The following is a 24468-nucleotide window of genomic DNA, read 5'->3' as shown; positions in this document are numbered from 1 at the left end:
CACTAGCATTCAGGATAGACCAACACAGGCAAGGGGGTAGGTCCCCCTGTTGGGGCACCAGAGGGGCCCTGGGAGCCACAAGGGCACAGCCAGCTCAGTGAGGAGAGCCTCGGCTAGAATGCAGACCACCTGTAAGAATGACTGGCTGGTTGACTGATTGGCTATTTGGTTGATTGGCTGGCTGATTAACTGGCTGGTTGATTGACTGATCGTCTGGTTGGTTGACTGATTGGCTACTTGGTTGACTGATTGGCTGGTTGATCGACTGATTGGCTGGTTGGTCGACTGATTGGCTGGTTGGTTGATTGACTGATTGGCTATTTGGTTGATTGGCTGGCTGATTAAGTGGCTGGTTGATTGACTGACCGTCTGGTTGGTTGACTGACTGGCTGGTTGGTTGACTGGCTCGTTGATTGACTGATTGGCTGCTTGGTTGACTGATGGCCGGTTGACTGACTGACTAATGACTTCTCGGCATGGACCAGTTTTGGACAGCTTGCTTTCATCTCCAAACATGGAATCTGAGTGTAGAGGAGTCTCATACAGAAAACACATGAACACATTTTGTGGACATGTTTTCCAAAGAAGTGTGGGCTCAGTTTACAGTTCAATCTTAAGTCTGGCTCAATAGTTAACCTGGGTTTCTCATCCCTGCCTCTGCCATCTGTTTAGACATCACACGCCATGCAGCCTCTGGAAAACTCCAGAGAGAATGAGTGAAAACACATGTAACATCTTGGTGGTGGTGTTAAAATAGTTTGACCCATGGGTCCCCTGACGACAGTCTGAAGGACACCGGGACTTCCTTGGCCACACAGACATTCCCATTCCCCATGGAGCTGAGGTAGGACCCCCAGCTGAGAGTAGGGGAGCCCCGGGGAAACACAGAGCACACGCAGTCTGTAACCCGCATGCTCAGGGCCCAGGGGTGGATGAAGATGACCACAGCGTTGTGACCTCCGTGGGCCATGGCCGCGTGTCCCTGCCTGTCCCCTCTGGCCGGAGCACAGGAGCCTCGCCCGGCTGTGGATGCAGCAGAGGAAGCCCTGGCGACCGTGATGGGGGCCAAATCCTCCAAATTTCTAAATGCATGAGGAAAGCGGGACCGCGGTCCCCTGAGGCGCTACACCACAACCCACAGGCAAGGCGACAACAAAAGTGCAGGCTTTGTTTCTGAGAAGACTGAGCGAGGGGCCTTCAGCTCTGTGGGCAGAAGGGTCCTGATACCTGTGACCTCCGTCCCCTCGGGCCACTGACTGTGTGACCCTGAGTTCTGTACCTGGTTCAGACATGCTGAGCTCCCCAGCATGCAAACAAAGCTGGGACGGGGTCCAGGAGGCTGCACGGAACCGGGAAGGGCCACGTCTGTCGCCTGGACTCAGAGTTGGCCATGGGCCGTGAGGGATTTACTATGTGCATGACAGAACACAGACTCAGAAGAAGAGGTGGCTTTCCCGGGGCCACACGACCAATTAGTGGCAGAGCTGACACCAGAGTCCCTGACTGAAATGCGGGACACTTTCTACCCCCCACCCCCATACAGCGGGAGGCGTCCCCAGAAGGGGCGGAGTGCTCAGTGTGTGCGTGCGAGGTGTGGGTCACGGTTTCCTTGAATCCATGTAACAGCCCTGGCAGGTGGACACCATCCTCCCTCCTTCAGAGATCAGGAAACAGGGACTTAAGAGTAACCTGCCCGAGGTCACTCGCTCAGGAAGTGCCGGAAGCAGGAGCGTCAACGCCAACCGGAACTTAGAGCCTCTCCCTTCATTCTGGCCAACTGCCTCCCACGCAAGGACATGTGGAGCCCCTGCGACTCCGGAGCACGGGAGCGTCGGACGAATCAGAGAAACTTCCGTTTTACTATGTGTAGCTGAGAAATGCTGCCGTGGAAGATGGAGTTCTCAAGAACCAAGGTTTATTTTTTTTTTAATGTTTATTTATTTTTGAGAGGGAGAGGCAGAGAGAGAAAGAGTCACAGAATCTGAAGCAGTCTCCAGGCTCCGAGATGTCAGCACAGAGCCCGACGCGGGGCTCGAACCCACAAACCGTGAGATCGTGACCTGAGCCGAAGTCAGACACTTAACCGACCGAGCCACCCAGGCACCCCGAGAACTAAGGGTTGTTTTTGTTTTTTTTTTGAGTAAAATTGAAAGATAGGAATACATCTTCATGACGTTAGGATGACATGTCACTGTTCCAGAAAAAGTGTCGCCAAGTATAACCTGATGGAAGCGATTTCTGTAGACACAGAATAACCCTCTCCAGTGGACACCTGCCCCTTCACACTTCCGGCCACCCCAGGGGAGGCACCTTGCAGGCTGAAGTCGCAGAGTCCTGCGTGTTCACCGGCTGAGCGTCACACGTGGTGAGAGATTCGCGCGGCTTCCCTGGCTGGCGCTCGGGTGATGGACCTGATTCCCATTCCTCTGCATCTGCCCGAGTTCAGGCTGGAGACAGACCCGCTCGCTCCGCACTGACCGCCTGAGAGTGAGATCGCGAGGAGGCGCCCTCCCCCTCTGTTTGCACAACCAGTGGTTTCAGAGCGACTCGTTTTGCTCGTGCTGTCTTCCTGAGTACCGAGACCCCACCCTTTTTAAGCAACGGGAACAGGCGCCAATGACACGGACACTGGGAGCAGTGGATGGAACCGCCCCATCGAGTCCTCTCCGACCACACGTCGGTTTACTGGTCGGGATTCACTACTCCCGGTTTACCCGTGGGGCAGCGGGAGCCAGTGGGTACAGCGGGGCAGTGGGTACTCTGGGAGCCAGGGACCTGTGGGGACCAGGCAGGTGACGGGCCTGACCTGAGCCAGGTGGTGACCTCAAGGAACCACGGAGCCGCCGCTCAGAGCTGTTTTCACATGAAAGGGTTTCCCGCTGAGTCCTCGCACCTGCTGACCACACCCCCTGGGATAATCCCAAGTCTGCACAGACACCCCCTGCCTCTCACCTGGGAAGGGGCTCCGGACCCTTCCCAGCCAGAGCAGAGGAGCTCCCGGGGGCGTCCCCAGGGCAGGGAGGAGGGGGTCCCTCCTCATCACCTGGCAGGAGACATGCAGCCCCTGGGCAGGCAGGTCATGGCGCAGGTCGGCACGAAGCAGACGCCCTCAGCCTCAGAGAGGTTAGGGACACCCCTTGCCGGCCGCACAGACGCTCCAGGCCAAGGAACGCTTAGATGCTAAACCCCGAGGGAGTCGGGCCCGCGTCTGACACTGCTCAAGACACCGCGTCTGGAGCTGGGCAGCCAGATTCAGGGAACATCAGAGACGGGAAGGCCCTGGGCTGTCTGGCCGACTGTCACCTTGCAGGGGGCCCTAAGAGGAGGCGGGGCTCGGCTGGCCATGTGGGAACTAGAATCCAGGTGCTGACCCTGGGCGTGGGGGCTCCGCCCTCCTGGCCAGTGCCCCCCTCCCAACCCCCGCATCACCGAGTCGAGTGTGAGCACCGAGCGTGGCAGCGGCTCCGAGCAAGGCGCCTGGACGTGAGCCCCGCACTTGCGAGGTAGCCCTTTGACGTCAGAATGAGGGCGGGTGGCCAGTCCCCGCAGCCACCACCAGGGAAGAGAGGTCATACCTCACCGCGCCTGAGCCGTGAGCACAGCTGTGCAGAAGCGACGCGGGTGTGAGGGCAAGGGGGCTGTCACCGAGGCTCACAAGGCCGCGTGGCGCCCCCCCCCCGAGGCGGGCAGTGCGGGGGCCTCGGCCCCCCTGCGTCTCCAGAGCTGCCTACTCGTCCAGACACAGGCTTGAATCTGCAGCAGAAACAGGGAACGTTTTTCCTTTCTCCTTTACTGTTACTTGAGTCTGAAAAAATGATTATCCGTTGGTCTGGAGACCGTCACTAAACTCACACCCTCCGTCTGCATCCAGGGGAGGAAGGAGGCTGGGAACCCCTCCCCGAGCCAGGGGCTGAAGGAGGCGCCCTCTGTCTCCCTGGCTGGCGACCTGAGACCACAGCCTGCCCTGCCTGAAGGCCGGCTCTGCAACAGACGCGCCCACTAACGACCCCTCCGGCCGGTGAACCAGAGGCGTCCTCCCCACCCCTCCCCTGCCCCCGAAACGCACGACCCCACGCGGCAGCAGCCGGGCTCCTCAAGCCCGGCTCCTCACCGGCTCCTCAAGCCCCAGTACTCAGCCGACTTTCTAGGAGCTGAGGTCCCTCTGTCCTCTTGGGTCTCCCAGCAGAAAGGGGCCCAGAGAGACGCCTGCAGGTGCGGGTAGATCCAGGGCCTCTGCTCTCATCTGCTCTCTGGGAGGCTTGAATAGTGGGTCTGAGTCAGCAGCCCCGGCGTGGTTTCATAGGGAGCGGGGATGGTGGCACCAGAGAGGTCCGTCCCTCTCCCGAGTCTGCGTAGGGGATCCAGGACCACACTGGGCAGAATCAGAACTAAATGTCTGGGACCCCTCCGCCCCAGGCCCCGAGTCCCGTGATGGACGATTGGACCCGGGAACACGGGGTGCAACTGGGGAGCCACCACTGCCCAACCAGCGGCCCCGAGCCGCCCCCCAAACCTCAGCCCCGAGGCCCCGCCCAGAGCTTGTGTCTCTGACCGCAGTCCCGCCTCCCTGAAGCGAGAGCTCTGTGCCACCGATCGTGAAGTGCTTTAATCAGCATCTGAACCGTGGGCACAATCAGCAGACGGCGTCGGGGCGGGGGCCCCCCGCCCACTCGCCCTGGTCGCCCCCGTCCCTCGGGGGGATGGACTTCCTCATGTGAGTGCACAGCACCTCATCGATGTAGATGGTGTTTTCCTTCACCTGGACCTCCTCCTGCAGGGCCAGCTGCCTGCAGTTCAGGCCCTTCAGCTCCGCCTGAGCCCGGGCCAAGGTCTCCTTGAGTCTAGAAGAAGAGGGAGAACCTGGGGCGCTTTTCCCAGGGCCGGGTGCGGGGGGGGGAGGGGGGGGGAGATGTGTTCATGTGTTCGGGACAGAAGCCAGATTGATAGTTTCCTCACTTCAAAGGGGGCCAGATTCCCAAGGCAGAAACCCCCACCAACTGCCAACGCTTAAAACTGTGGATTTTGGGGGGCCCCTGGGTAGCTCAGTTGGTTGAGCGTCCGACTTCGGCTCAGGTCATGATCTCGCAGTTCGTGGGTTCGAGCCCGCGTCGGGCTCTGTGCTGACAGCTCGGAGCCTGGAGCCTGCTTGGGATTCTGTGTCTCCCTCTCTCTCTGCCCCTCCCCCACTTGTGCTCTGTCTCTATCAAAAATAAATAAAATATCTTTTAAAAATTAAAAAAACAACTGTGGATTTTTACCTAAACGTCTGGATTTGGGCTCCAGAAAAATTTAAACCTTGGGACCCATTTTCTGCGTGACAGCAAGCGGCCGCCCTCTAGAAAGGGAGCCCTCGAACTTCACTGGTGCAAATGCACTCATGCCCACGTGGCTCTGCCCAGCCCTGTTCACAGTCCACGTGCACAGTCCTGTGCACCCCGAGTGCCGGCCGCCCCCTACCTGGCGACGCTGTGGGCGATCTCTTGGACCTCCCTGACCAGCCGACACTGCGCGGCATCGCGACACAGCTCCACGTTAGGCCGGTGCGTTCTGGTCTCCAGGCGCGTGTGAGCCACCTTGGCGGGTCCTTCCTGGTCAGCGATGGCCTTTTCGAGAACCGTGACATTTTTCTCCTGGGAAGCAATCTCTTCCATGACCTTGCAAGCGGATCGGAGACAGTGAGGGCGGGCTGTGCCATTCGGCACTCGGCCGCACACACTCTCACGTCTGCTGTGATCACGTGGGTGAGCGAGGCGGGACCTCAGACTTGCGCCCCCGCAGGGCCCCGGGACGCGCCTGACCTCTCCTCCCTGCCGAGGGCACAGCTGGCCGGCGAGGAGGCTCACCGACCCTCAGAACCTCGCCGGTGGGATGAACGAGGCCACTGTCGCCTCATGTCCTTCCCCGGGCACGTGGGTTCCCTGGAGAACGTCCTGAGCGTGGGCTGCAGGCTGCCTGCCGACCTCGGCCGGGTGCCCTGTGCCGGGAGCAGAAAGCTGCCCGTTTCCCTGTCGGTCTGCCCGCCGGCCCGGGGTCCACCCTAGAAGCCCGGAGAGAGTGGACGAGCTGCCTCGGGGTCTCTTTGATGGGGGCTTGTGCGCAGAAAAGGTCACTTAGAAGTGACTTGGGTTTTAGATGAATACTTAACTAGTTTGAAATTGTATTTCTTCCTTAAGCGTTTTTGCTTTTAAACTTTGCATCATGGAAATTTCCAGAAGAACACAGAAGTAGAGAGGATAGTGACCCCGGTGGGCCCCTCATCAATTTAAGCAGCAATCACTATATGGTCAGCTCTTTTCCATCCCAGCCCCGCCCATCCGCTCAACCATTTTAAAGCAAATCCCAGATATTATATCACATTAGTCTTAAAAAGTTGAGTATGTGTTTTTAAAACATAAGACCTCTTGGGGCACCTGGGTGGCTCAGTCGGTTAAGCATCCGTGTTCAGCTCAAGTTATAATCCTTTAAAAGCAGGCTACATTCTCTTAAATTTCGCAAATGCTTAAAATACCCAAAATACACACAGATTCTTGAAAACAAAATTAGTCACCATGGGTTAGGTCAGGACTCAGCAGTATGGCCAAACCCAGTCTGATGCCTGTTTTCGTTTGTACACAAAATTAAAAAAAAAAAAAAATTGTCTTTTTAATTAGCAGACTCTTTTCAAGAGCAGTTTTAGGGTTTCAGCAAACGAACGGCACGTCCAGAGTTCCCACGTACCCCCTCTCCCTGGAGGGCGGATTTCTCCATCATCAGCGTCTGGCACCGGTGTCGTGCGTTTGCCACAATCGGTGAACCGTGCTGACACGTTAGTAACTAGTCGACAGTGACGTTAGGGCTCACTGTGCACATCCTGTGGATCTGGACACATGTGTGATGACACAGGTCACACGGGATAACTTCACTGCCCTAACCCCCCCCCCCATGCACCTCCTGTTCACCCCTCCCCCTCACGGAGACCCCGGCCACGTGCGTCCCTGTAGCCACGCCCTCTCCAGAACATCACGTGGGTGGGATCAGACAGTGACTAGCTCGCTTGGATTTCAGATGGACGCCTCTCATTCAGCGATCGCTGAGGTTCCTCCACGTCTCTCTGTGGCTTCACAGCTCGTTTCTCTCTCTCTGGGTAACATTCCGTCGTGTGGATGGACCACGGCCTCCGTCCGTTCATCTATCGAAGGACACCTTGGTTGCTTCCGAGTTTCGACGATCGTGAGTAAAGTCCTACGAACGTTGGATGCAGGGTTTCGTGTGGACATAAATTCTCAACACATCTGGGCAAACGCCCCGCAGCGAGACCGCTGGATTTACGCGCGCGCTCGGTTTCCTAAGAGGCTGCCGAGCTGCCCTCCCGGCTCCCACCAGGACGGACTGACAGCCCGTTGCTCGGCCTCCTCGCCAGCGTTTAGCGCCGTCCACCTGCTGGATTTTCTGCAGGTGCGCACGGCGTCCCGCTGCCTTCACAGGCGCCTCCCTGGTGACCTACTGCATGGTGCCTCTTTCCTCGTGCTCAGCCACCCGTGTCTCCTCCTGTGACGTGTCTGTTCACGTCTTTTGCCCATGTTTCAGTTGGTCTGTTTGTCTCCTTCTTGGTGAGTTTTAAGAGCTCTTTGCCTATTTTGGGTACTGGTCCCTTATCGGACGTGTGTTTTGCACGTCTTTTCTCTGAGTCTGTGGCCCATCTTTTCTCTTTAAAGGAAGGTTTTCACAGGGCGCCTGGGTGGCTCAGCCGGTGAAGCGTCCAACTCTTGCTTTCGGCTCAGGTCCCGATCTCACGGTTCACGGGGTCACGCCCTGGCGTCGGGCTCTGCACTGGCAGCATGGAGGCTGCTTCGGATTCTGTCTCTCCCTCACTCACACATGCTCATATGCACACACCCTCTCTCCCTCTCTCGAAAATAAGTATACTATAAAAAAAAAAAAGTGAAAGACAGGTGTTCACGTATCTAAGTGGTTGACAAAAACAAAAGAAGAATGAGATTTCACATCATGTGAAAATTATATAAAATTCAAATTTCGGAGCCCATAAATAAGGTTTAACTGGAACACAGCCACGCGCATTCATTACAGTGGCTCCTTCTGGACTATGGTGGCAGGTTGACAGACGGCACGGGCCGGGCTGTCATCACTTTGCACTGCCCCAAACCCCAAAGCCACGGTCGTGACCCGACGGCGCGACTTCTGTGGCCACGCACTGCCACCTTACCTGGTACACCAGCGCACGCTCGTTACGGTAACACAAGGAAAGCAGCCTTTGCGTTTTGCACATTTAAGGCGCATCAAGGGGGGGGGTTGTTAGTCAAGGAGACCGCACAGCAGGGCCGGACGTCTGCGCCACACGGCGCAACATTCCCCGCCCCCAGGAGCGGGATTTCCTCACAAAAATGAAACTGAGGGTCCGAGTGAGGCTCGAGCGGCCCTTCCGTCAGCCGCGCGGGAAAGCCGCTCCCCGAGGGCGAGCTAATCAGGTCGCGTTCGATGGCGGCAGCTGAGGAAGGGCGGCCCGAGGGTGCGAATTTGCTGGTGACCCTCGGTCCTTCTGCAAGAAGGGTTGAAGCGCTAAGCGCGTTAGAAGCCCACCGATGGTCACTCGAGGGACGAGGCGCGTGACTCGGACGGTCCGTCTTGTTCCCCGTGAGCTGCCCGGCTGGGCCTGAGGCCTTCCTCTCAGAGCCAGACGGTGCCGGCAGCCTCAGTCACCCATTCAGGGCACAGGCTGCCAGACGCCGAGCTCCCGGACCCCATGGCTCCCTGGCCCTGCGTTCTCCGACCCCTCGGCTCCCTGACCTGGGGGATCCCTGACCCGCCACTCCCAGGGCGAGGTCACCAACCCCCACAGCAGCCTTGTCTCTGATCCGCCCTTAGGAGAGGGGACAGTCCCCGTGCCGACTCTTGTGAACATCGGAACGATTGCAGGGTGCGTGTGGGTCGCCTCCTGTGACACGTGGCCCGCGTCCCACCCCCTCGGCTGTGCCACCCAGTCACCCCCCACGTGCCCGCCCACCCCTCCCACGCGTGGGGTCGGCAGAGACACAGCCTCTGCGGTTGCCGTGACGGGAGGCAGTGACGGGAGCCACCCGGCCCGGGCTCCGCGCCCGGCGCTGTCGCCCGTGAGCCCGTGAGCCCCGGGGCCGTAACAAAGCTGTCAACCTTTCTGGCCTCAGCGTCCTCACCTTAGAGACAGGGACCACGACGCTGCCCCTCTCATTGTCGCGTGAACTGGCGGCAGTCCTGCGGCTGAGGCCCCACCCCCACCTGCTGCCCCCCAGGCCGCCCTGCGGGGTCTGCCGGGTCTCACTGAACCGGACTCCCCAGCCTGTCCACACGGCTGGATCCCTTGTGGACTCAGCACCCCCGGGTCCTCAGCTCCGGGGGCCACGACCCCTCCTGCCCCAGGCTACCCTCCCCCTCCTTCCTGCCTCAGACCCGCCTTCCTTCCCTGGCCCCCACCAAGCCTCCTCCTGCTCCCTGGCCGTTAAAACCACGCTCAGCGGCGGCCGCCAATTTGTACCGGGGATACGTCGTATGAGCCACATACACGTGTGTACGTAAACGCGTGTAACTCGTGTGCGGCACGTTCCGGGGGTCTGGCCGGGGCTGTCTGGCGTAACCCTGACCCACCCAGACAGCTCCCGACTTTATCAACGAGGAAGGTAAGCATCAGGCTCAGGCGGATTGCGCACGCTGTCAATTTTCTGTATATTCTGATGCTCTGCCATCAAAACACAAACCCTTCCCGGTGGGGAGGGCCTGGCGACGGCCAAGGGGCCGGCCTGCGCTCGCTGCCGGCAGACTGATGGTCTGGGGCTCAGCCCGCTCTGTGCGCCCCGAGCCCGGGGGGCCGTATCTCTCCGCCTCAGCCTCCCAGGGCCGTGTGCCAGGGGCGCCCCCGAGGCCCAAAGAACCTCTCACATCACTCGGGCCGGTCCCGAGCTGCTCTGTCGGCCCCGCCGCGTCTGCCCAGGAAACCCCAGGAAGCCCGGGCCCCTCACGCCCGCCGTGGGCCCCGGCCACCCGCGTCTCCTCCCGACCCTGAGCGGGCGTCCGCCTCTAGGGCCCGCGGGCCTCGTCAGCTGTGTCTCCCCGGCTGCTGCACCTGGGGGTCCGTCATAAAAGTGCACAAACGTTAAGGGGGCTCCCCAGGGCCACACGGGCCCCATCTGTCCAGGGTCCACACACTCACCCGCCAGGCACTTCTCGCTCCCGCGGTGCTGACTGAAACCCGACAGGCGCTGACCGAACCCTGCCAAGTGCTGAGTGAATTCCGCGGTGCTGAATGAATCCCATGGTGCTGACTGAACCCCACCAGGTACTTACTGAGCCCCGCCAGGTGCTGACTGAATCCCGCCAGGTGCTGACTGAACCCCGCGGTGCTGACTGAACCCCGCGGTGCTGACTGAATCCCACCAGGTGCTAACTAAACCCTGCAGTGTTGACTGAATCCCACCAGGTGCTGACTAAATCCAGCAGTGCTGACTGAATCCTGCCAGGTGCTGACTGAACCCCGAGGTGCTGACTGAATCCCACCAGGTGTCGAATGAACCCCGTGGTACTGACTAAATCCCGCGGTGATGAGTGAATCCCGCCAGGGGCTGACTGAACCCCACCAGGTGCTGACTGAACCCCGTGGTGCTGACTGAACCCCACGGTGCTGACTGAACCCCGCCAGGTACTTACTGAACCCCACGGTGCTGACTGAACCCTGAGGTACTGACTGAACCCCATGGTGCTGACTCAATCCCGCCAGGTGCTGACTGAACCGCGTGGTGCTGACTGAACACTGCGGTGCTGACTGAACCCCATGGTGATGACTGAACCCCAAGGTGCTGACTGAATCCTATCAGGTGCTGACTAAACCCCGCGGTGCCGACTGAACCCCACGGTGCTGACCGAACCCCACCAGGTACTTACTGAGCCCCGCCAGGTGCTGACTGAATCCCACCAGGTGCTAACTAAACCCTGCAGTGTTGACTGAATCCCACCAGGTGCTGACTAAATCCAGCAGTGCTGACTGAATCCTGCCAGGTGCTGACTGAACCCCGAGGTGCTGACTGAATCCCACCAGGTGTTGAATGAACCCCGTGGTACTGACTAAATCCCGCGGTGATGAGTGAATCCCGCCAGGTGCTGACTGAACCCCGCGGTGCTGACTGAATCCCGCCAGGTGCTGACTAAACCCCGCGGTGCTGACTGAACCCCACCAGGTACTTACTGAGCCCTGCCAGGTGCTGACTGAATCCCACCAGGTGCTGACTGAACCCCGCGGTGCTGACTGAATCCCGCCAGTTGCTGACTAAACCCCGCGGTGCTGACTGAACCCCGAGGTGCTGACTGAACCCCACCAGGTACTTACTGAGCCCTGCCAGGTGCTGACTGAACCCCACCAGGTACTTACTGAGCCCTGCCAGGTGTTGACTGAATCCCGCTAGGTGCTGACTGAATCCAGCGGTGCTGACTGAATCCCGCTAGGTGCTGACTAAATCCCACAGTGCTGACTGAACCCCGAGGTGCTGACTGAATCCCGCCAGGTCCTTCCTGAACCCCGCCAGGTGCTGACTGAATCCCACCAGGTGCTGACTAAACCCCGTGGTGCTGACTGAACCCCACAGTGCTGACTGAACCCCACCAGGTACTTACTGAGCCCCGCCAGGTGTTGACTGAATCCCACCAGGTGCTGACTAAATCCAGCAGTGCTGACTGAATCCTGCCAGGTGCTGACTGAACCCCGAGGTGCTGACTGAATCCCACCAGGTGTCGAATGAACCCCGTGGTACTGACTAAATCCCGCGGTGATGAGTGAATCCCGCCAGGGGCTGACTGAACCCCACCAGGTGCTGACTGAACCCCGTGGTGCTGACTGAACCCCACGGTGCTGACTGAACCCCGCCAGGTACTTACTGAACCCCACGGTGCTGACTGAACCCTGAGGTACTGACTGAACCCCATGGTGCTGACTCAATCCCGCCAGGTGCTGACTGAACCGCGTGGTGCTGACTGAACACTGCGGTGCTGACTGAACCCCACCAGGTACTTACTGAGCCCCGCTAGGTACTGACTGAATCCCACCAGGTGCTAACTAAACCCTGCGGTGTTGACTGAATCCCACCAGGTGCTGACTAAACCCAGCAGTGCTGACTGAACCCCACGGTGCTGACCGAACCCCACCAGGTACTTACTGAGCCCCACCAGGTGCTGACTGAATCCCACCAGGTGCTGACTAAATCCAGCAGTGCTGACTGGATTCTGTGGCACTGACTGAATCCCGCCAGGTACTGACTGAACCGCGTGGTGCTGACTGAACCCTGCGGTGCTGACTCAATCCCGCCAGGTGCTGATTGAATCCCGCCAGGTGCTGGCTGAACCCCGCGGTGCTGAATGAACCCCACTTTCTGCTCGTGTGGCTCCTCACGCAGCTGAGCTGACGGCCAAGGCCTGGGTTCAAGGTCCGAGTGCAACTCTGCCGGCCCGCTGCCACGTAGGCGGCCTCAAGTACTTACACCCAGAAACCGGCAAATGCTGAAAGTCAGGGCCCCGTAGTTCTAATTTGTCCCGAACGCCAGGTCAGCAGCCCAGCAGCGGGTGACAGAGAGGCACGCGGCGCCCGAATCCTGAAACTCCGGCGGGGATTGGGGAATCGGCGGCATCCGACGAACTCGTGGAATTTCGGAGCCACGAAGGACGTGGCCACCTCGCACGCGCGCGGAGCCGAGGTCCAGGCAGACGGCCTGCTCTTCATAGAGACGACGCAGAGGCCCCGAACGGGGCCAAGTCCCCTCCGACCCCAGAAGCCGAGCCCTGCGGCCGAGCTGGGGGGCCGAACAGCCTTCCTCCTTACGGACCACGAGCACAGGCCGGGGGCCGGGCTGGTCCCGTCGCCCGCCCCCTCCCCACCCCCGGCGAGCCTCCCGCTTCCCCCGCCGAGGGGCTCACCTTGGCCAGGTGAGCGGCCAGCTTGTCCCTGGCGTCCTTGGTCTCCTGCAGCCCGTCCCTGAACGCCGCGTCCACCGCGTCACACTGCCTGCGCAGGTCGCCGGCCGTCTGGGACAGGATCCGGTCCACCAGGGCCTTCAGCGCCAGGGAGCTGCTCCTCTGCTTGGCGGCCTTCTCCACGTTGGCGTTGGAGAACTCCAGCCAGTCCTCCGGGCTCACGGAGCTGAAACGGAAGCCACGCGCTCACTCGCGGCGCATCGGGCTGCGGAAGGGGGTGCGCACGGGCGACGGGGCCCCGCGGATCCGCGGAAGCTCGGCCTGCTCCCCCCTCCCCGGGTCGGGAGCACGAGGAAGCCCCCCTCTCCAGAAAGAGCCAGCAGCGGTCCCTCCGTGGCCACCTCTGTCACTCTGGTGCCGGGCGCCGCAAATGCGCACCCGACTGGGGCTGTGTCCGCGGGTGTGGGCCGGAAAGGGGGTGATTAACGTGCCCCCTGTACATTTAAAACAGGACAAGTTCTCACTGCTTAGAGATTTTGTATCAGACGCCCCTGAGGCGCCCCCACCCCTGCCCCGGGCCGCATCAGGACGTCACCCGGGCTGCCCTCCGTCCAGGGCCACTCACTGGGGCTCCACCCTCACGGCGTTCTCTGAGCATCGGATGTTCGGGGAGTTGTTGTTGAGGGAGAAGCAAACGTCGTCGATGGTCAGGGCCACAAACTTGTCCTTCAGGTCCTTCTCCAGGTTGTACTTGGCCGAGCGGTTCAGCCTGCAGGAAGAAGGAAGCGGGGTTCCCTCTGTGACGCCCAGGCGGCACCCGCGGGCCCCCAGAGACCCTGGGACACCAGCCACCAGCCACCGCGAGCCTGGCGCAGGACACGGTGCCTGCTCCCCTCCCTCCCGCCCCCGGCACCACGCTCACCACTGGGTCACCCACCCTGGCCTTCCAGACCCTCCCTCCCACCGGGACGGCTCCTGATGTCAGCGCGGAAGAGTGCGGAACGTGAGGGCTGAGCGCTGGCGGGAAACGGCTCCGTGTCCTTTGGGGTGAATCCCTGCCCCCACCCCCCGTCCCCAGCCACGGCCAGTGGACAGCTGTCACGTAGGCCTGATTCTGCGTGTTCCCGGGCCGCCTGGGGCCTGTTTCCTGGACACGCCCCGGGGGGACGCAGGTGGGCCGCAAGGACGCACCTGATCTGCTCGGACACCTCCTCCAAGGTGCGGGTCAGCAAGGCCGTCACCCCGCGGATGATCTCGGCCTCCTTCACCAGCTCCTGCTCCACCTTATCGTGCACCAGGTCGATGCCGACCCGCTTCTCCCTGGACGAGAGGAAGGGGCTGCTCATCCAACAGGTCGGGGACGCCGGACACGCCGTCTGTCCGGACAACAAGTTCGAGTACGACCAGACCCGTCTGGATGGCGTGGCCGGGACGTGCAAGGGTCCATATCTGCGAGACTTCAAAATATCCAAACCACAAGGAAGCAAGACGATCGATTGCTCACTGCTCACGATGGATACACTCGTCCCCTCAATTTGGCCTTCATTCAGAAGCCTTTTCCTTTTTACTCGTTCGTTAGAAACGTCGTCTTTTGACTTAGAATTCCAAACATGCCTGTTTCCTTCCTGGAAACAGGACCCAGTCCTGACTGTTGCCAAGGATTTGAATCCAGAAAGATGCCCTTCGATAGTAACCACGACGCAAGCTCACTATTCCCACGCTGGGCGTCCGTGACACCACAGGTGTCGTGCCCACCTTTTCAAGGGGATTTGTGATGTGCCCTTTCCAGCAAACTCGAGGAAACGGCGCTTCAGAGCAAGTATCTCACCCAGTGTCACGCCACGTTCCCCCCATTTTTCCCCCCAGAAGGACCCGTCCCTGCCGATCTCTCTGTCCACCCCTCGTGGCCGTGCGTGGCGGGAAGGCCCCACCTCTTCCAGCCGCGAGGTTTCAAACTCTGCACACCCGACTGAGCCCACCCCACTGCTGGGCGTGAGGTGAGGGTCCAGAGAGGTCCCTGGGCTCGGTCGCTAGGACCCTGGGGGCTCTGGCCAAGGAGCTGCCACTTGATCTTGGAGGCATCGGGTTGGAGGGAGAGGACCATGAGCCCAGGGGGGCCCCGTGAAAACTGGAACAGTGTCTCCCCAGAGCGGACAGCACCGCCCACTCCCAGGACTGGTAGGAGCAAAGGGACAGTACGAGGTATGTCTGCACAGGGCCCTCTGGGTGACAAAACGCTGCCGTGTGGCTTGGTGCACGGGAACAAACCCGTCCTGGAGGAGCTGGGCCTGCCCTGCGCGTCCACGCTAGACCGCTGGCGTGGCCACGTGACTAAGCTCTGGTCAGTGGGATGCAGGTGGAAATGGCAAATACCAAGCCCTAATTATTCCTCCTTGCAGGAACACAGACGAAATGGCTGGAGCGCCGGCTGCCGTCTGGCGACACGAGGTAACCTGGGGGGATGAACGCATGCGGCAGAGCACGGGACGGCAGACGCCCGGAGCCTAGCACGGCGCGTACCGTGCCAGTCCTGTGCCGTCTGCAGACTCCCTAAGTGTGAGACAGACAGAAACCACCCTATTTAAATTCAGCACCGTTTTGCCGTGCACAAACCCAGCCCCAACTTCCACGTAACTTAAGGCAGACAAGAGCTCCTTCCGCTGCCCGCCAGCTGCCCGCCACCGCAGGAGGCCAAGAGAACATGTCCTCGTTTGCCCCTGGCGACCCACCACCCAGCACCCGGTGACTCCCAGCAGAGGTCCCCCGGGGACCCCCACCCACCCACCTGTACTCCAGGCACATCTGGGTGATGTGCAGGGGCTCCTTCAGGCTCTCCAGCGCGTTCTCCAGTCTGGTCCGGTAGGTGAGCAGGTCTTCGGTGGTGCACACCAGCTCCTCCAGCTTGTCATCCAGCTCCTTCTTCCAGAACCTGACCTCCTCGAGCCTCTGTTCTGGGCACACAGAGAGGACACGGAGTCACACGGGGGCCAGCCCGCTCCTGGGGCCACCGGCTCTGGGATTAGAGACCTAAACCAGCCGGGACATGTTCTCTGCTGCTTGGGGCACCTTCGGGTCCTTGTTAGGTGCCGACTGGGGGAGGGCGGGGTCGGGCGGCAGGAGGGAGGGAAGGGATCTCTTCTTACAAAACCAACGTGGAGTTCGTGCAAACACCATCCATGCGGGTCGCTCTAATTCTTCCATACCTGTGTTTTTCATAACGTTTAATCTGATCAAAGCTGGAAACCTACGGTGTTGGAAAAGTCAAACAGACCAAGTTTTGCAGACCCTTCCCCACCCAACCCCGCTTTCTGGAAGCAACTGCCTTCTAAATGCTTTTAGAATTTCCTCCTGCATTTGCTCACACGGCTGCTTGTTCAGGATCACTTTCAACGACGTCGGTCAGTTTCCTGTGGTGGAAAAGACCAGGATCTGCGCTCACACAACACGTCCCTGACCTTCTGTCTCCCCGGTACGGCCGCATTGGCTTCTGGTTAAACAACAACTTCACACTTGTTTATGATACTGCAAATATGTGAATGCTACTTACACCTGAGCCAGGCGGCGTGCTAATATCAGTTTCTTCTCTTACACGTTTTTGTTTGTTTTCGGAGGGGCTGCTAGTTGTGTTTTTGTTTCACTTTCCAGATACTCATGACTAACTTTTCCTTCAACTTTCTGACAGAATTATGACCCACAGGTATATTCAAACCCATCAATTACTCAACGGCTTTGCTTACTCCCCAGGACCTCTGCCCGGAGTGCTTTCTCTGCCTGCCTGCTCGCCGGCGATGCCGGTCTCCTCCAGAACCCCTGACCCTGTGCACCTGCCACAGCCCCCTCCCCAGCTGTCTGTTCCAGAACCCCCCACCCTGTGCTCTTGCCACAGCACCCCCCCCAGCTGTCTCCTCCAGAACCCCTCACCCTGTGCACCTGCCACAGCAGCCCCCCATCTGTCTGTTCCAGAACCCCTTACCCTGAGCACAGCCACAGCCCCCCAGCTGTCTGTTCCAGAACCCCCCACCCTGTGCTCTTGCCACAGCAACCCCCCCCCAGCTGTCTCCTCCAGAACCCCTCACCCTGTGCACCTGCCACAGCAGCCCCCCATCTGTCTGTTCCAGAACCCCCACCCTGTGCACCTGCCGCAGCCCTGTCCCATCTGTCTCCTCCTCCTGTTCACGCCCCTCCACAGGTGAAGCAAGCCCTCCTGAGACATGGGGGCACACGACCGGAAATTTTTGAAAGCCTTCGTTCTACCTTCATCGTTTGACTTTGGCTACGTGTAGACTACAGGCTGTGATTTGCGTTAGAATTTTGATGACGTCTCTTCACTTCCCTCCAGGGTCTGGAGCTCCTGCGGAGAAGTCTGAAGCCCTCCGGATTCCTGATTCTCTGTGTGCGGCCCGAAAGCTTTCCCAGGTTCCTTCCCTATTCCCCTAGTGTCGGCCTTACTCGAGTATGCCCGACGCTGGAAACAGACCCTCCGGTTCTGGGGAACTTCCTAGGGCCCCCCGCAGGTGGTTTCCTCTCCTGCGTCTTCTCCGTGCTCCTTCTGAATCCCTGTCAGAGACAGAGCCTCCCCGCAGGGTCCCCAAGTTCTTACCCCTCCTCTCCTGTTATCCAACTGTCTGTCTTGTTTTTCCCCTACATCCTGGAGATTCTTCCACTTTCTCTTTCAATCCTTCTTTTAATTTTTAAAAATGTCCTGCTATTTTTAGTTCCCAAGAACACTTTCTCGTGCCCCGAATGTTCTTTTTTAAGACTCTCCTTGGTCTATGGACACAGTGTCTTCTCCAAATTTCCTGAAGACTTTATGGTATAATTTCTTCTCTGGCCCTGTGTGCGTCTGACCATCCGTCTGTCTGTCTGTCTTGTGTTAGACAGATGACGTGTTGGCTGACCCTCAGCTGACTACGTCTGAGACTGAAATCCTGGCTGGAACCTCTCTCTGCAGGCACAGGGCTTGTCCGCCCCCGTACCTGGTTCTCTCCTCGGATGATCCCGGGCCCTATCGTCCGCAGATGCCCCCTGTGGGCCTGCTGGTGTTCGCACGGACTGAGGCCTGTGACTCTCCACTGGGGGAGACAGAGCCACAGTGGGGAAGGGGCTCTTTGTAAACTCTTCCAACCAGTCTCGTCTCCAGTTCTGCCCTGGACGTCCAGAGCCGGAGGTAACTGACGCTTAGGTCTTAAGCATCGCACAGTGTCCACAGCATGAATCTGCTACGGGCCCCAGCCAGCATCTTCCTGTCCCCACCTGCACGGGCTTCCTGTAGTCCCTACGCCTGTTGCCTGGACCTTCTACTTTCTGTCCCCAGAATCTTCTCCCCACAACGTTTCCACTTCACTCCCTTCCCCCACCAGCTCTCACACTCTTCATCAATGCCATACATGACGTTGTTGGAGTTTTATTCTTTTAACGTTTAGTCATTTTTGAGAGAGACAGACAGTGCAAGCAGGGGAGGGGCAGAGAGAGAGGCAGACACAGAATCCGAAGCAGGTTCCAGGATCCGAGCTGTGAGCCCAGAGCCCGACAGGAGGCTCGAACTCACACGCTACCTGAGCCGAAGTGAGATGTTCCACCGACTGAACCCCCCGGGCGCCCCGACTTTGTTGAAATTTTAAAAGGGAGGGAAGGCAAACGCGTGTGTCCACCGCGTGCCCTGATGTCCCCCGACGCCTGCTTGTACCTGACCACCACCCTCACGCTGCGTCGGCCGCTGCCCCGCTGGAGCTGTTACCCACAGTTCCCCGGTTCAATTCCCGCTCGTCCGGCTCTCAGCCTCCCTGATGTTTGCACAACCACCAACGCAGTGGAAGACCTCCTTGCCCATGACAGCATGGCCTGGCTCTCCCCTTTCTGCCCTGTGATGACCCCGGGCCGCCGCCTCTGCCCCCACATCTAACTGGCTTCCCACCGAAGTGGGCCTTCCCAACCCGCGGCCGTCCTTGGCTGGGCCAGCCTCCCTCCACCCCGCTGTGTGCACACCAGGAGTGCTGCACGCCTCCCGCCTTCGTGGCTCCGTCCGAGCCACCTCCTCGCTCAGGACGCTATCTCCTGGACTCCTGTTGCTAGAGTTTACTCAGGAACCCAACGTGCTGATTACCAGGCCCCTACCGGGCGTGAGGTCCAAGAGACACAATGGAAAGACGTCGTGAGGCGGACGCGAAAACAGACAGTTTCAGTTCAGTGAGTCTGTACTCTCTCTCACCACGTCAAAAGCACAGTGGAGGCTCAAAGGAGGGAGGCCGGGGGTCAGGAAAGGCCCCGGGGCTGACGAGCCCCTTGACCTCTAGACTTGAGCCCTGAGAAGGTCTCTCCAGACAGAGTGCGAGAGATGCACGGAGGCAGGGGTGCACTCGGTGAGGTCCCGCAGTGACACACGTAGCGACGACGGGAGGCACCTGTGGGTCGATGTAACTGCCAGTGCTCTGTGCGTGCGGCCTGATTTGGATACGGGGCCTTTGCGGGCGCAACCAAATTCCCCACCAGTACGACTGCTGTCCCCACACAAAGACAGGACAGGAGACGCACACATACACTCAGGGGACGTCGCCGACAGCGGAGGTGGGAGGTGGAGGGCTGTGTCTGCTCCCCAGAGCCCGCCGGGAGGGCGCGGCCCCGCCACACCTCTTCCCTCCAGCTGTCACCTCTTTGGCACCTGGGAGGTTTCGCCTCATTTCATGTTTGTGTGAGTTTCGCTCGTTTAAGGGCACCGCCCTTTAAATCGTGTCTGATGCTCTTGGGCGCCCAGTGAGTGTGCCTGGAATCCACAGAGGAATGGACACCGGAGAGCCGGAAAGCGGGCTAGGTTACCGGGCCTCCGTCTTGGGGCCGTGAACTTAAAGCCGGAAGCCGAAGAGCACGCGTGTCTCCCCCGCTGTTCCAGGGTGCTCCCTTGCCACTCGCGAGCGCCCAATGCAGACGGCACCGCGGCCGGGCCTCGCCGGCCACGTCCAGGCACGCGCGAAAGCGCGGCGCGTGGCCTGCCTTACCTAGTTTCTTGTTCACGTCGCTTTGAGACTTTCTTGTGGTCTTTCCGATCTCCTCCACAAGCCTCTGGCTTTCTGCCACCAGGCGCTCGGAGCGGGACCTCTCGGCCTCCGCTCTGTGGTACTGGTTCTCGTTCGCCATGTGCCATTCTGCCGGCAGGAACTTGGGCGGAGGTTGCAGAAGTCTGGCCATCGCAGCTTCCCAAAGTCCTGACCACAAAGGCAGACCCTCCTTCAGTTTCGTAGAAAGCAATCCGTCCTCTTTTTGATGTCACTTTGTATGAAAGCGTGACATACATACCAAAAAGCACCTAAATCACAACGCGTACGCACCTCACGCTCCCTTCGGGTCACTGTCCTTCACCCGCGTTCCCACGGGGCAACCAGTAGTCTGACTCCACTCTAGAAACGTTCTGGTGTTTCTTTTTTTAAAACTTTTTTTTTCAACATTTTTTTATTTTTTTTATTTTTGGGACAGAGAGAGACAGAGCATGAACGGGGGAGGGGCAGAGAGAGAGGGAGACACAGAATCGGAAACAGGCTCCGGGCTCCGAGCCGTCAGCCCAGAGCCCGACGCGGGGCTCGAACTCCCGGACCGCGAGATCGTGACCTGGCTGAAGTCGGACGCTTAACCGACTGCGCCACCCAGGCGCCCCTGGTGTTTCTGAACGTGCCATAGGTGCAGCCAGACAGCGTGTACCCTTTGACATCTGACCGCCCCCGCTTAACCTTATGTTTGTAAGATTCACCCGCATCGCTCACCTAGATGTGGTTTGTGTGAGTGGCTTGTTCACTACGCCGTGAATGTACCTGTCTTCTCTACTGTGTTTGGGTGTTTGGGGCTCCAGCGTGGGGCTATCTGGAGTGTGCCAGGAATATTCTCACACGTGTCCTTTGGCGACCCCGGGCATGCATTTTTAAGACTCATCAGAATGGCTGGGTCCTGGGCAGTGTTCACTTTTAGTATGTTCTGCCAGCAGAGGAACCCAGCCCCGCTCCCTGGACAAGCCAACACCTGTGACATCTGCACCCAGACAGCTGGGTCTGGAGCCTGCTGGGCAGATGGAAGAAACAGACCCTCCTCTGCACGACAAAGAAAAGGGAGAAGGCGGCCTGCGGGGGCCAGAGCGCCCCGACCCCCACACCTGCTCCTCACGCAGCACCCCCCGGAACACCTGTCCGCACACGCCCCTCAGGGGCCAGAACCTCCAACCCTCCCACGGCCCCCCGAGTCCGCCCGGATGCGGGCTCGAAATGCACCCCAAGACCTCAGTGCGTCCAAGCAGCCCCCGGGAGATGGACAAGAGGCCGGAAGGGGAGGGAGGGTGGGCGCCCTGCACTCACCTCCGGGAACCACCGACCACGCGGCTCCCGGGCGGCGCCCTCACCCACCTGCAGCTCCCGGCTCCGCAAAACCTACCGGCCAACGGCGCGTCTCCGCGGCAACCGGGGACGCGTTACCCAGGCCAAGGGGGCGGGGCTGCGGCCGGGAGGCTTGCGCAGGCGCGGACCCTGCGGCCTCGCTGCGGGGGGGCTGCGGCCGGGAGGCTGCGCAGGCGCGGACCCTGCGGCCTAGCTGCGGCTGGGGAGGTGGGCCGGGGGCTCGGCGGTGCGCACCTCCCACGCCCGGCGGGGGGCGCCAGGCAGGGGACAGCGACCGTAGCTCCGAGTCTGGGGTGGGGAGCCCTGCGCCTGGCCTGGCCCTGCCGCGGCGCCCCTGGGGCCCAGCGGGTTGGGCCGGGACCCGAGGCCGCGGGAGAAGGCGCAGGCACTGGCAGCCGGGAGGGTCGGGGGTTGAGGGTCGGGGGCAGCTTGCCCGGCTATGGAATGAGAGCACAGCGCTCGGGATATGTGCGCACTAACAGAAAATAAACGAGTTACCCAGCTGGGGGAGAAATGCGGAATGGTCCTCCTCCACACAACCCGAATCCCAGAAAATGGGCATTCAAATCTCCCGGCCAGGAGGCGGACTACTTTACCGCTTGACACCAGCCAATCGAAGGCAACCTCCCTCTAAAAACAACCAATCAGAGGAGGCTTTGCCTCGTGAAGCCCGCCCCCTACGTCTCGCGAGCCGTCGGCGCGTCCGGGAGTCCCGCGAAGCGTCATGAATATTAAGCAGCTGCTGTCCAATGGCATCCTGGGGAGCTGATATTGTATATTCATATCCCCGCCCCCGAGAAGCGTCTATTTAAGGAGCGAGCTGGGCGTCCTGCGGTCAGTGTCCCGGCGAGAAACCGGGTGTTTTGTCTGTGTTGTGGGGTTCCCGTTCGGAAGGCGAGCGCGGGGACGGGTGGGGGTCGTGTGGCTCCCGGGTGCGCTGGACTCACGCACGCGGGCGAAAGGAGGGGGCGGTGTCCTGGGAGCTGGTGGGCCTGAGGCCCCACCCACCATGGGGGCGTCCCCAGTTTGCAGACCCCCGAGGCTTCCCAGAAGTGCTGGAAAGAGGGTAGAACGGGCATAAGTACATGAAATGAGTTGTGGATCATGATCGTAGGTCACCGTTGTATCCGCACCAATGTGCAAAGGTAACCCTCGCCCTCCCCGCCGGGTGGAGGGGGCTAGAAGAACCTGAGACCCTCAGCCGAGAACCGGCGCTAGGGGTGAAGTGAAGCCGGCCCCCTCCGCTGGAGGTACGCCCTCCAAAGGCCTAACTCTGCTGCATTTCTCGATGTGCTTAAAAAAGGAGAAAGGACTGACTCTCCAGCTATTTATTCTGGAGTTCCAATATAATTGCAAGTATTTGAAAACATTTTCAGAAGAAACACCTTATTTTGCACGCACAAGCCAGCAAAGGAATGAGCCGGATAGAGGAAGCCTGGAAGGACTGATCACCGATGATTGCTCAGGGGGGCCTGGTACACGGCTGCGGGCTGGATGGACCCTATAAAGCACACGTCCAGCACAAGGCTTAGAATTTGCTAACTTAACAAGCATGCAGCCAAAGCTTACAAACTAGAATATTCAGGCAAGGTGTATTGAAGCTTTAAGTGATTTTGAGTTTTTCGTTGGTTGGAATAAAGCCGTGTTTCCCAAACTTGAGTCATTCTGGTACCAATTTATTAAATACTGGCCCTTCCATGTACCACCCATAAAATTATTTTGCGGTTTTCCTTCAACTATACTCCTTTTTACATGTAAGGATAATTATTTCATTTATTTTTTTTAATGTGTATTTATTGTTGAGAGAGAGTGCGAGAAGGGGAGGGGCAGAGAGAGAGAGACACCGAATCCAAAGCAGGCTTCCGAGCTGTCAGCACAGAGCCCAACGCAGGTCTTGAACTCAAACACCATGAGATCATGACCTGAGCTGAAGTCGGATTCTTTTTAATTTTTTTTTTTTTTACGTTTATTTATTTTTGAGACAGAGAGAGACAGAGCATGAATGGGGGAGGGGCAGAGAGAGAGGGAGACACAGAATCGGAAGCAGGCTCCAGGCTCCGAGCCATCAGCCCAGAGCCCGACGCGGGGCTCGAACTCACGGACCGCGAGATCGTGACCTGGCTGAAGTCGGACGCTCAACCGACTGAGCCACCCAGGCGCCCCTGAAGTCGGATTCTTAAGGGACTGATCCCCCCGGGCTCCCCAAGCATAATTATTTTAAAAGGAGACTTTATATCACCATCGTAAAGGGAAAATTAGTATCACTCGTATTATAGAGAGTAGCCATAAAAAATATGGTACATTTATGAATTCCAATTATCAAAAACTAAAATATACTTCAACACCTTAGAAAGCACACAGGTTGTGTTATTTTGTTGTTCCTCGTGGTTACCTTTTTGGGGCCTGTGCATGTCCTGGCTCCTTTGGTTTCAGTGTACATTTCTGATGGCTTAGGTACGGCTTAATATAGTTCTAGTCCTTCAAACGTTCTAAGCACTCAGCACACGTGGGGCCAGAATTCTCCTCCCCTTTATTTCATTTCACGTGAAAGAACTTTGGAAAGCAATTTTGGTAGTTTTTAAATCTATGGGTCTACTTTGGGATTTTGGGAATATCTTTTAAGAGAATCTGGGAGCGCCTGGGTGGCTCAGTCGGTTAAGCATCCAACTTCAGCTCAGGTCGTGATCTCGTGGTCCATGAGTTCGAGCCCTGTGTCGGGCTCTGTGCTCACAGCTCAGAGCCTGGAGCCTGTTTCAGATTCTGTGTCTCCCTCTCTCTCTGCCCCTCCCCTGTTCATGCTCTGTCTCTCTCTGTCTCAAAAATAAATAAAGGTTAAAAAAAATTAAAAAAAAAAAAAAGAGAATCTGATTCTTGGAACTTGAAAGGTTGTCTGGTCCAATCGGATGTGGAAATGTCCTCTGCAACATCCATGCCAAATTGTTGCCCAGTGCTTGATCATGCCCAGGGACGGGGAGCTCATCACCTCCAAGACAGTCCTCCTTTGGGCTGCTGTGCTGGAAAGTCCTTTCAGTAGTTTCCATCCATGGATACAAACTTTACGTATTTAAAAAAATTTTTTTAATGTTTATTTTTGAGAGAGAGCATGAGCATGGCAGAGAGAGAGGGACAGAGAGACTCCCAAGCAGGCTCCGTGCTGTCAGCACAGAGCCTG

The 24468-nt window shown here is 58.8% G+C and overlaps 1 protein-coding gene across 3 annotated transcripts; it reads right to left on the bottom strand.

Annotated features, from left to right (window-relative positions):
• Window positions 1-4587: 4587 nt before the first annotated feature.
• Window positions 4588-21913, bottom strand: TEKT1 (tektin 1). Of its 3 annotated transcripts, none has more exons than XM_019817023.3 (8): window positions 21795-21913; window positions 19917-20123; window positions 15710-15875; window positions 14116-14244; window positions 13550-13693; window positions 12928-13150; window positions 5458-5654; window positions 4588-4841 (listed from the first exon to the last, which is right to left on the bottom strand). In XM_019817023.3, the coding sequence occupies exons 1-8, from the start codon at window positions 21856-21858 to the stop codon at window positions 4634-4636; spliced, it is 1338 nt and encodes a 445-aa protein (XP_019672582.2). In that variant the 5' UTR covers window positions 21859-21913; the 3' UTR covers window positions 4588-4633. The 3 variants fall into 3 exon arrangements, with proteins under 3 accessions (XP_019672582.2, XP_023099726.2, XP_011287106.2); XM_023243958.2 differs by lacking the exon at window positions 21795-21913 and adding an exon at window positions 21334-21467; XM_011288804.4 differs by lacking the exon at window positions 21795-21913 and adding an exon at window positions 21258-21410.
• Window positions 21914-24468: the final 2555 nt, after the last annotated feature.

This window comes from Felis catus, chromosome E1 (genome assembly GCF_018350175.1).
Source record: "Felis catus isolate Fca126 chromosome E1, F.catus_Fca126_mat1.0, whole genome shotgun sequence".
NCBI classification, from domain to species: Eukaryota; Metazoa; Chordata; class Mammalia; order Carnivora; family Felidae; genus Felis; species Felis catus.
Note: the sequence above shows the minus strand (reverse complement) of the source record. Positions and strands in the feature narration are given on the sequence as shown.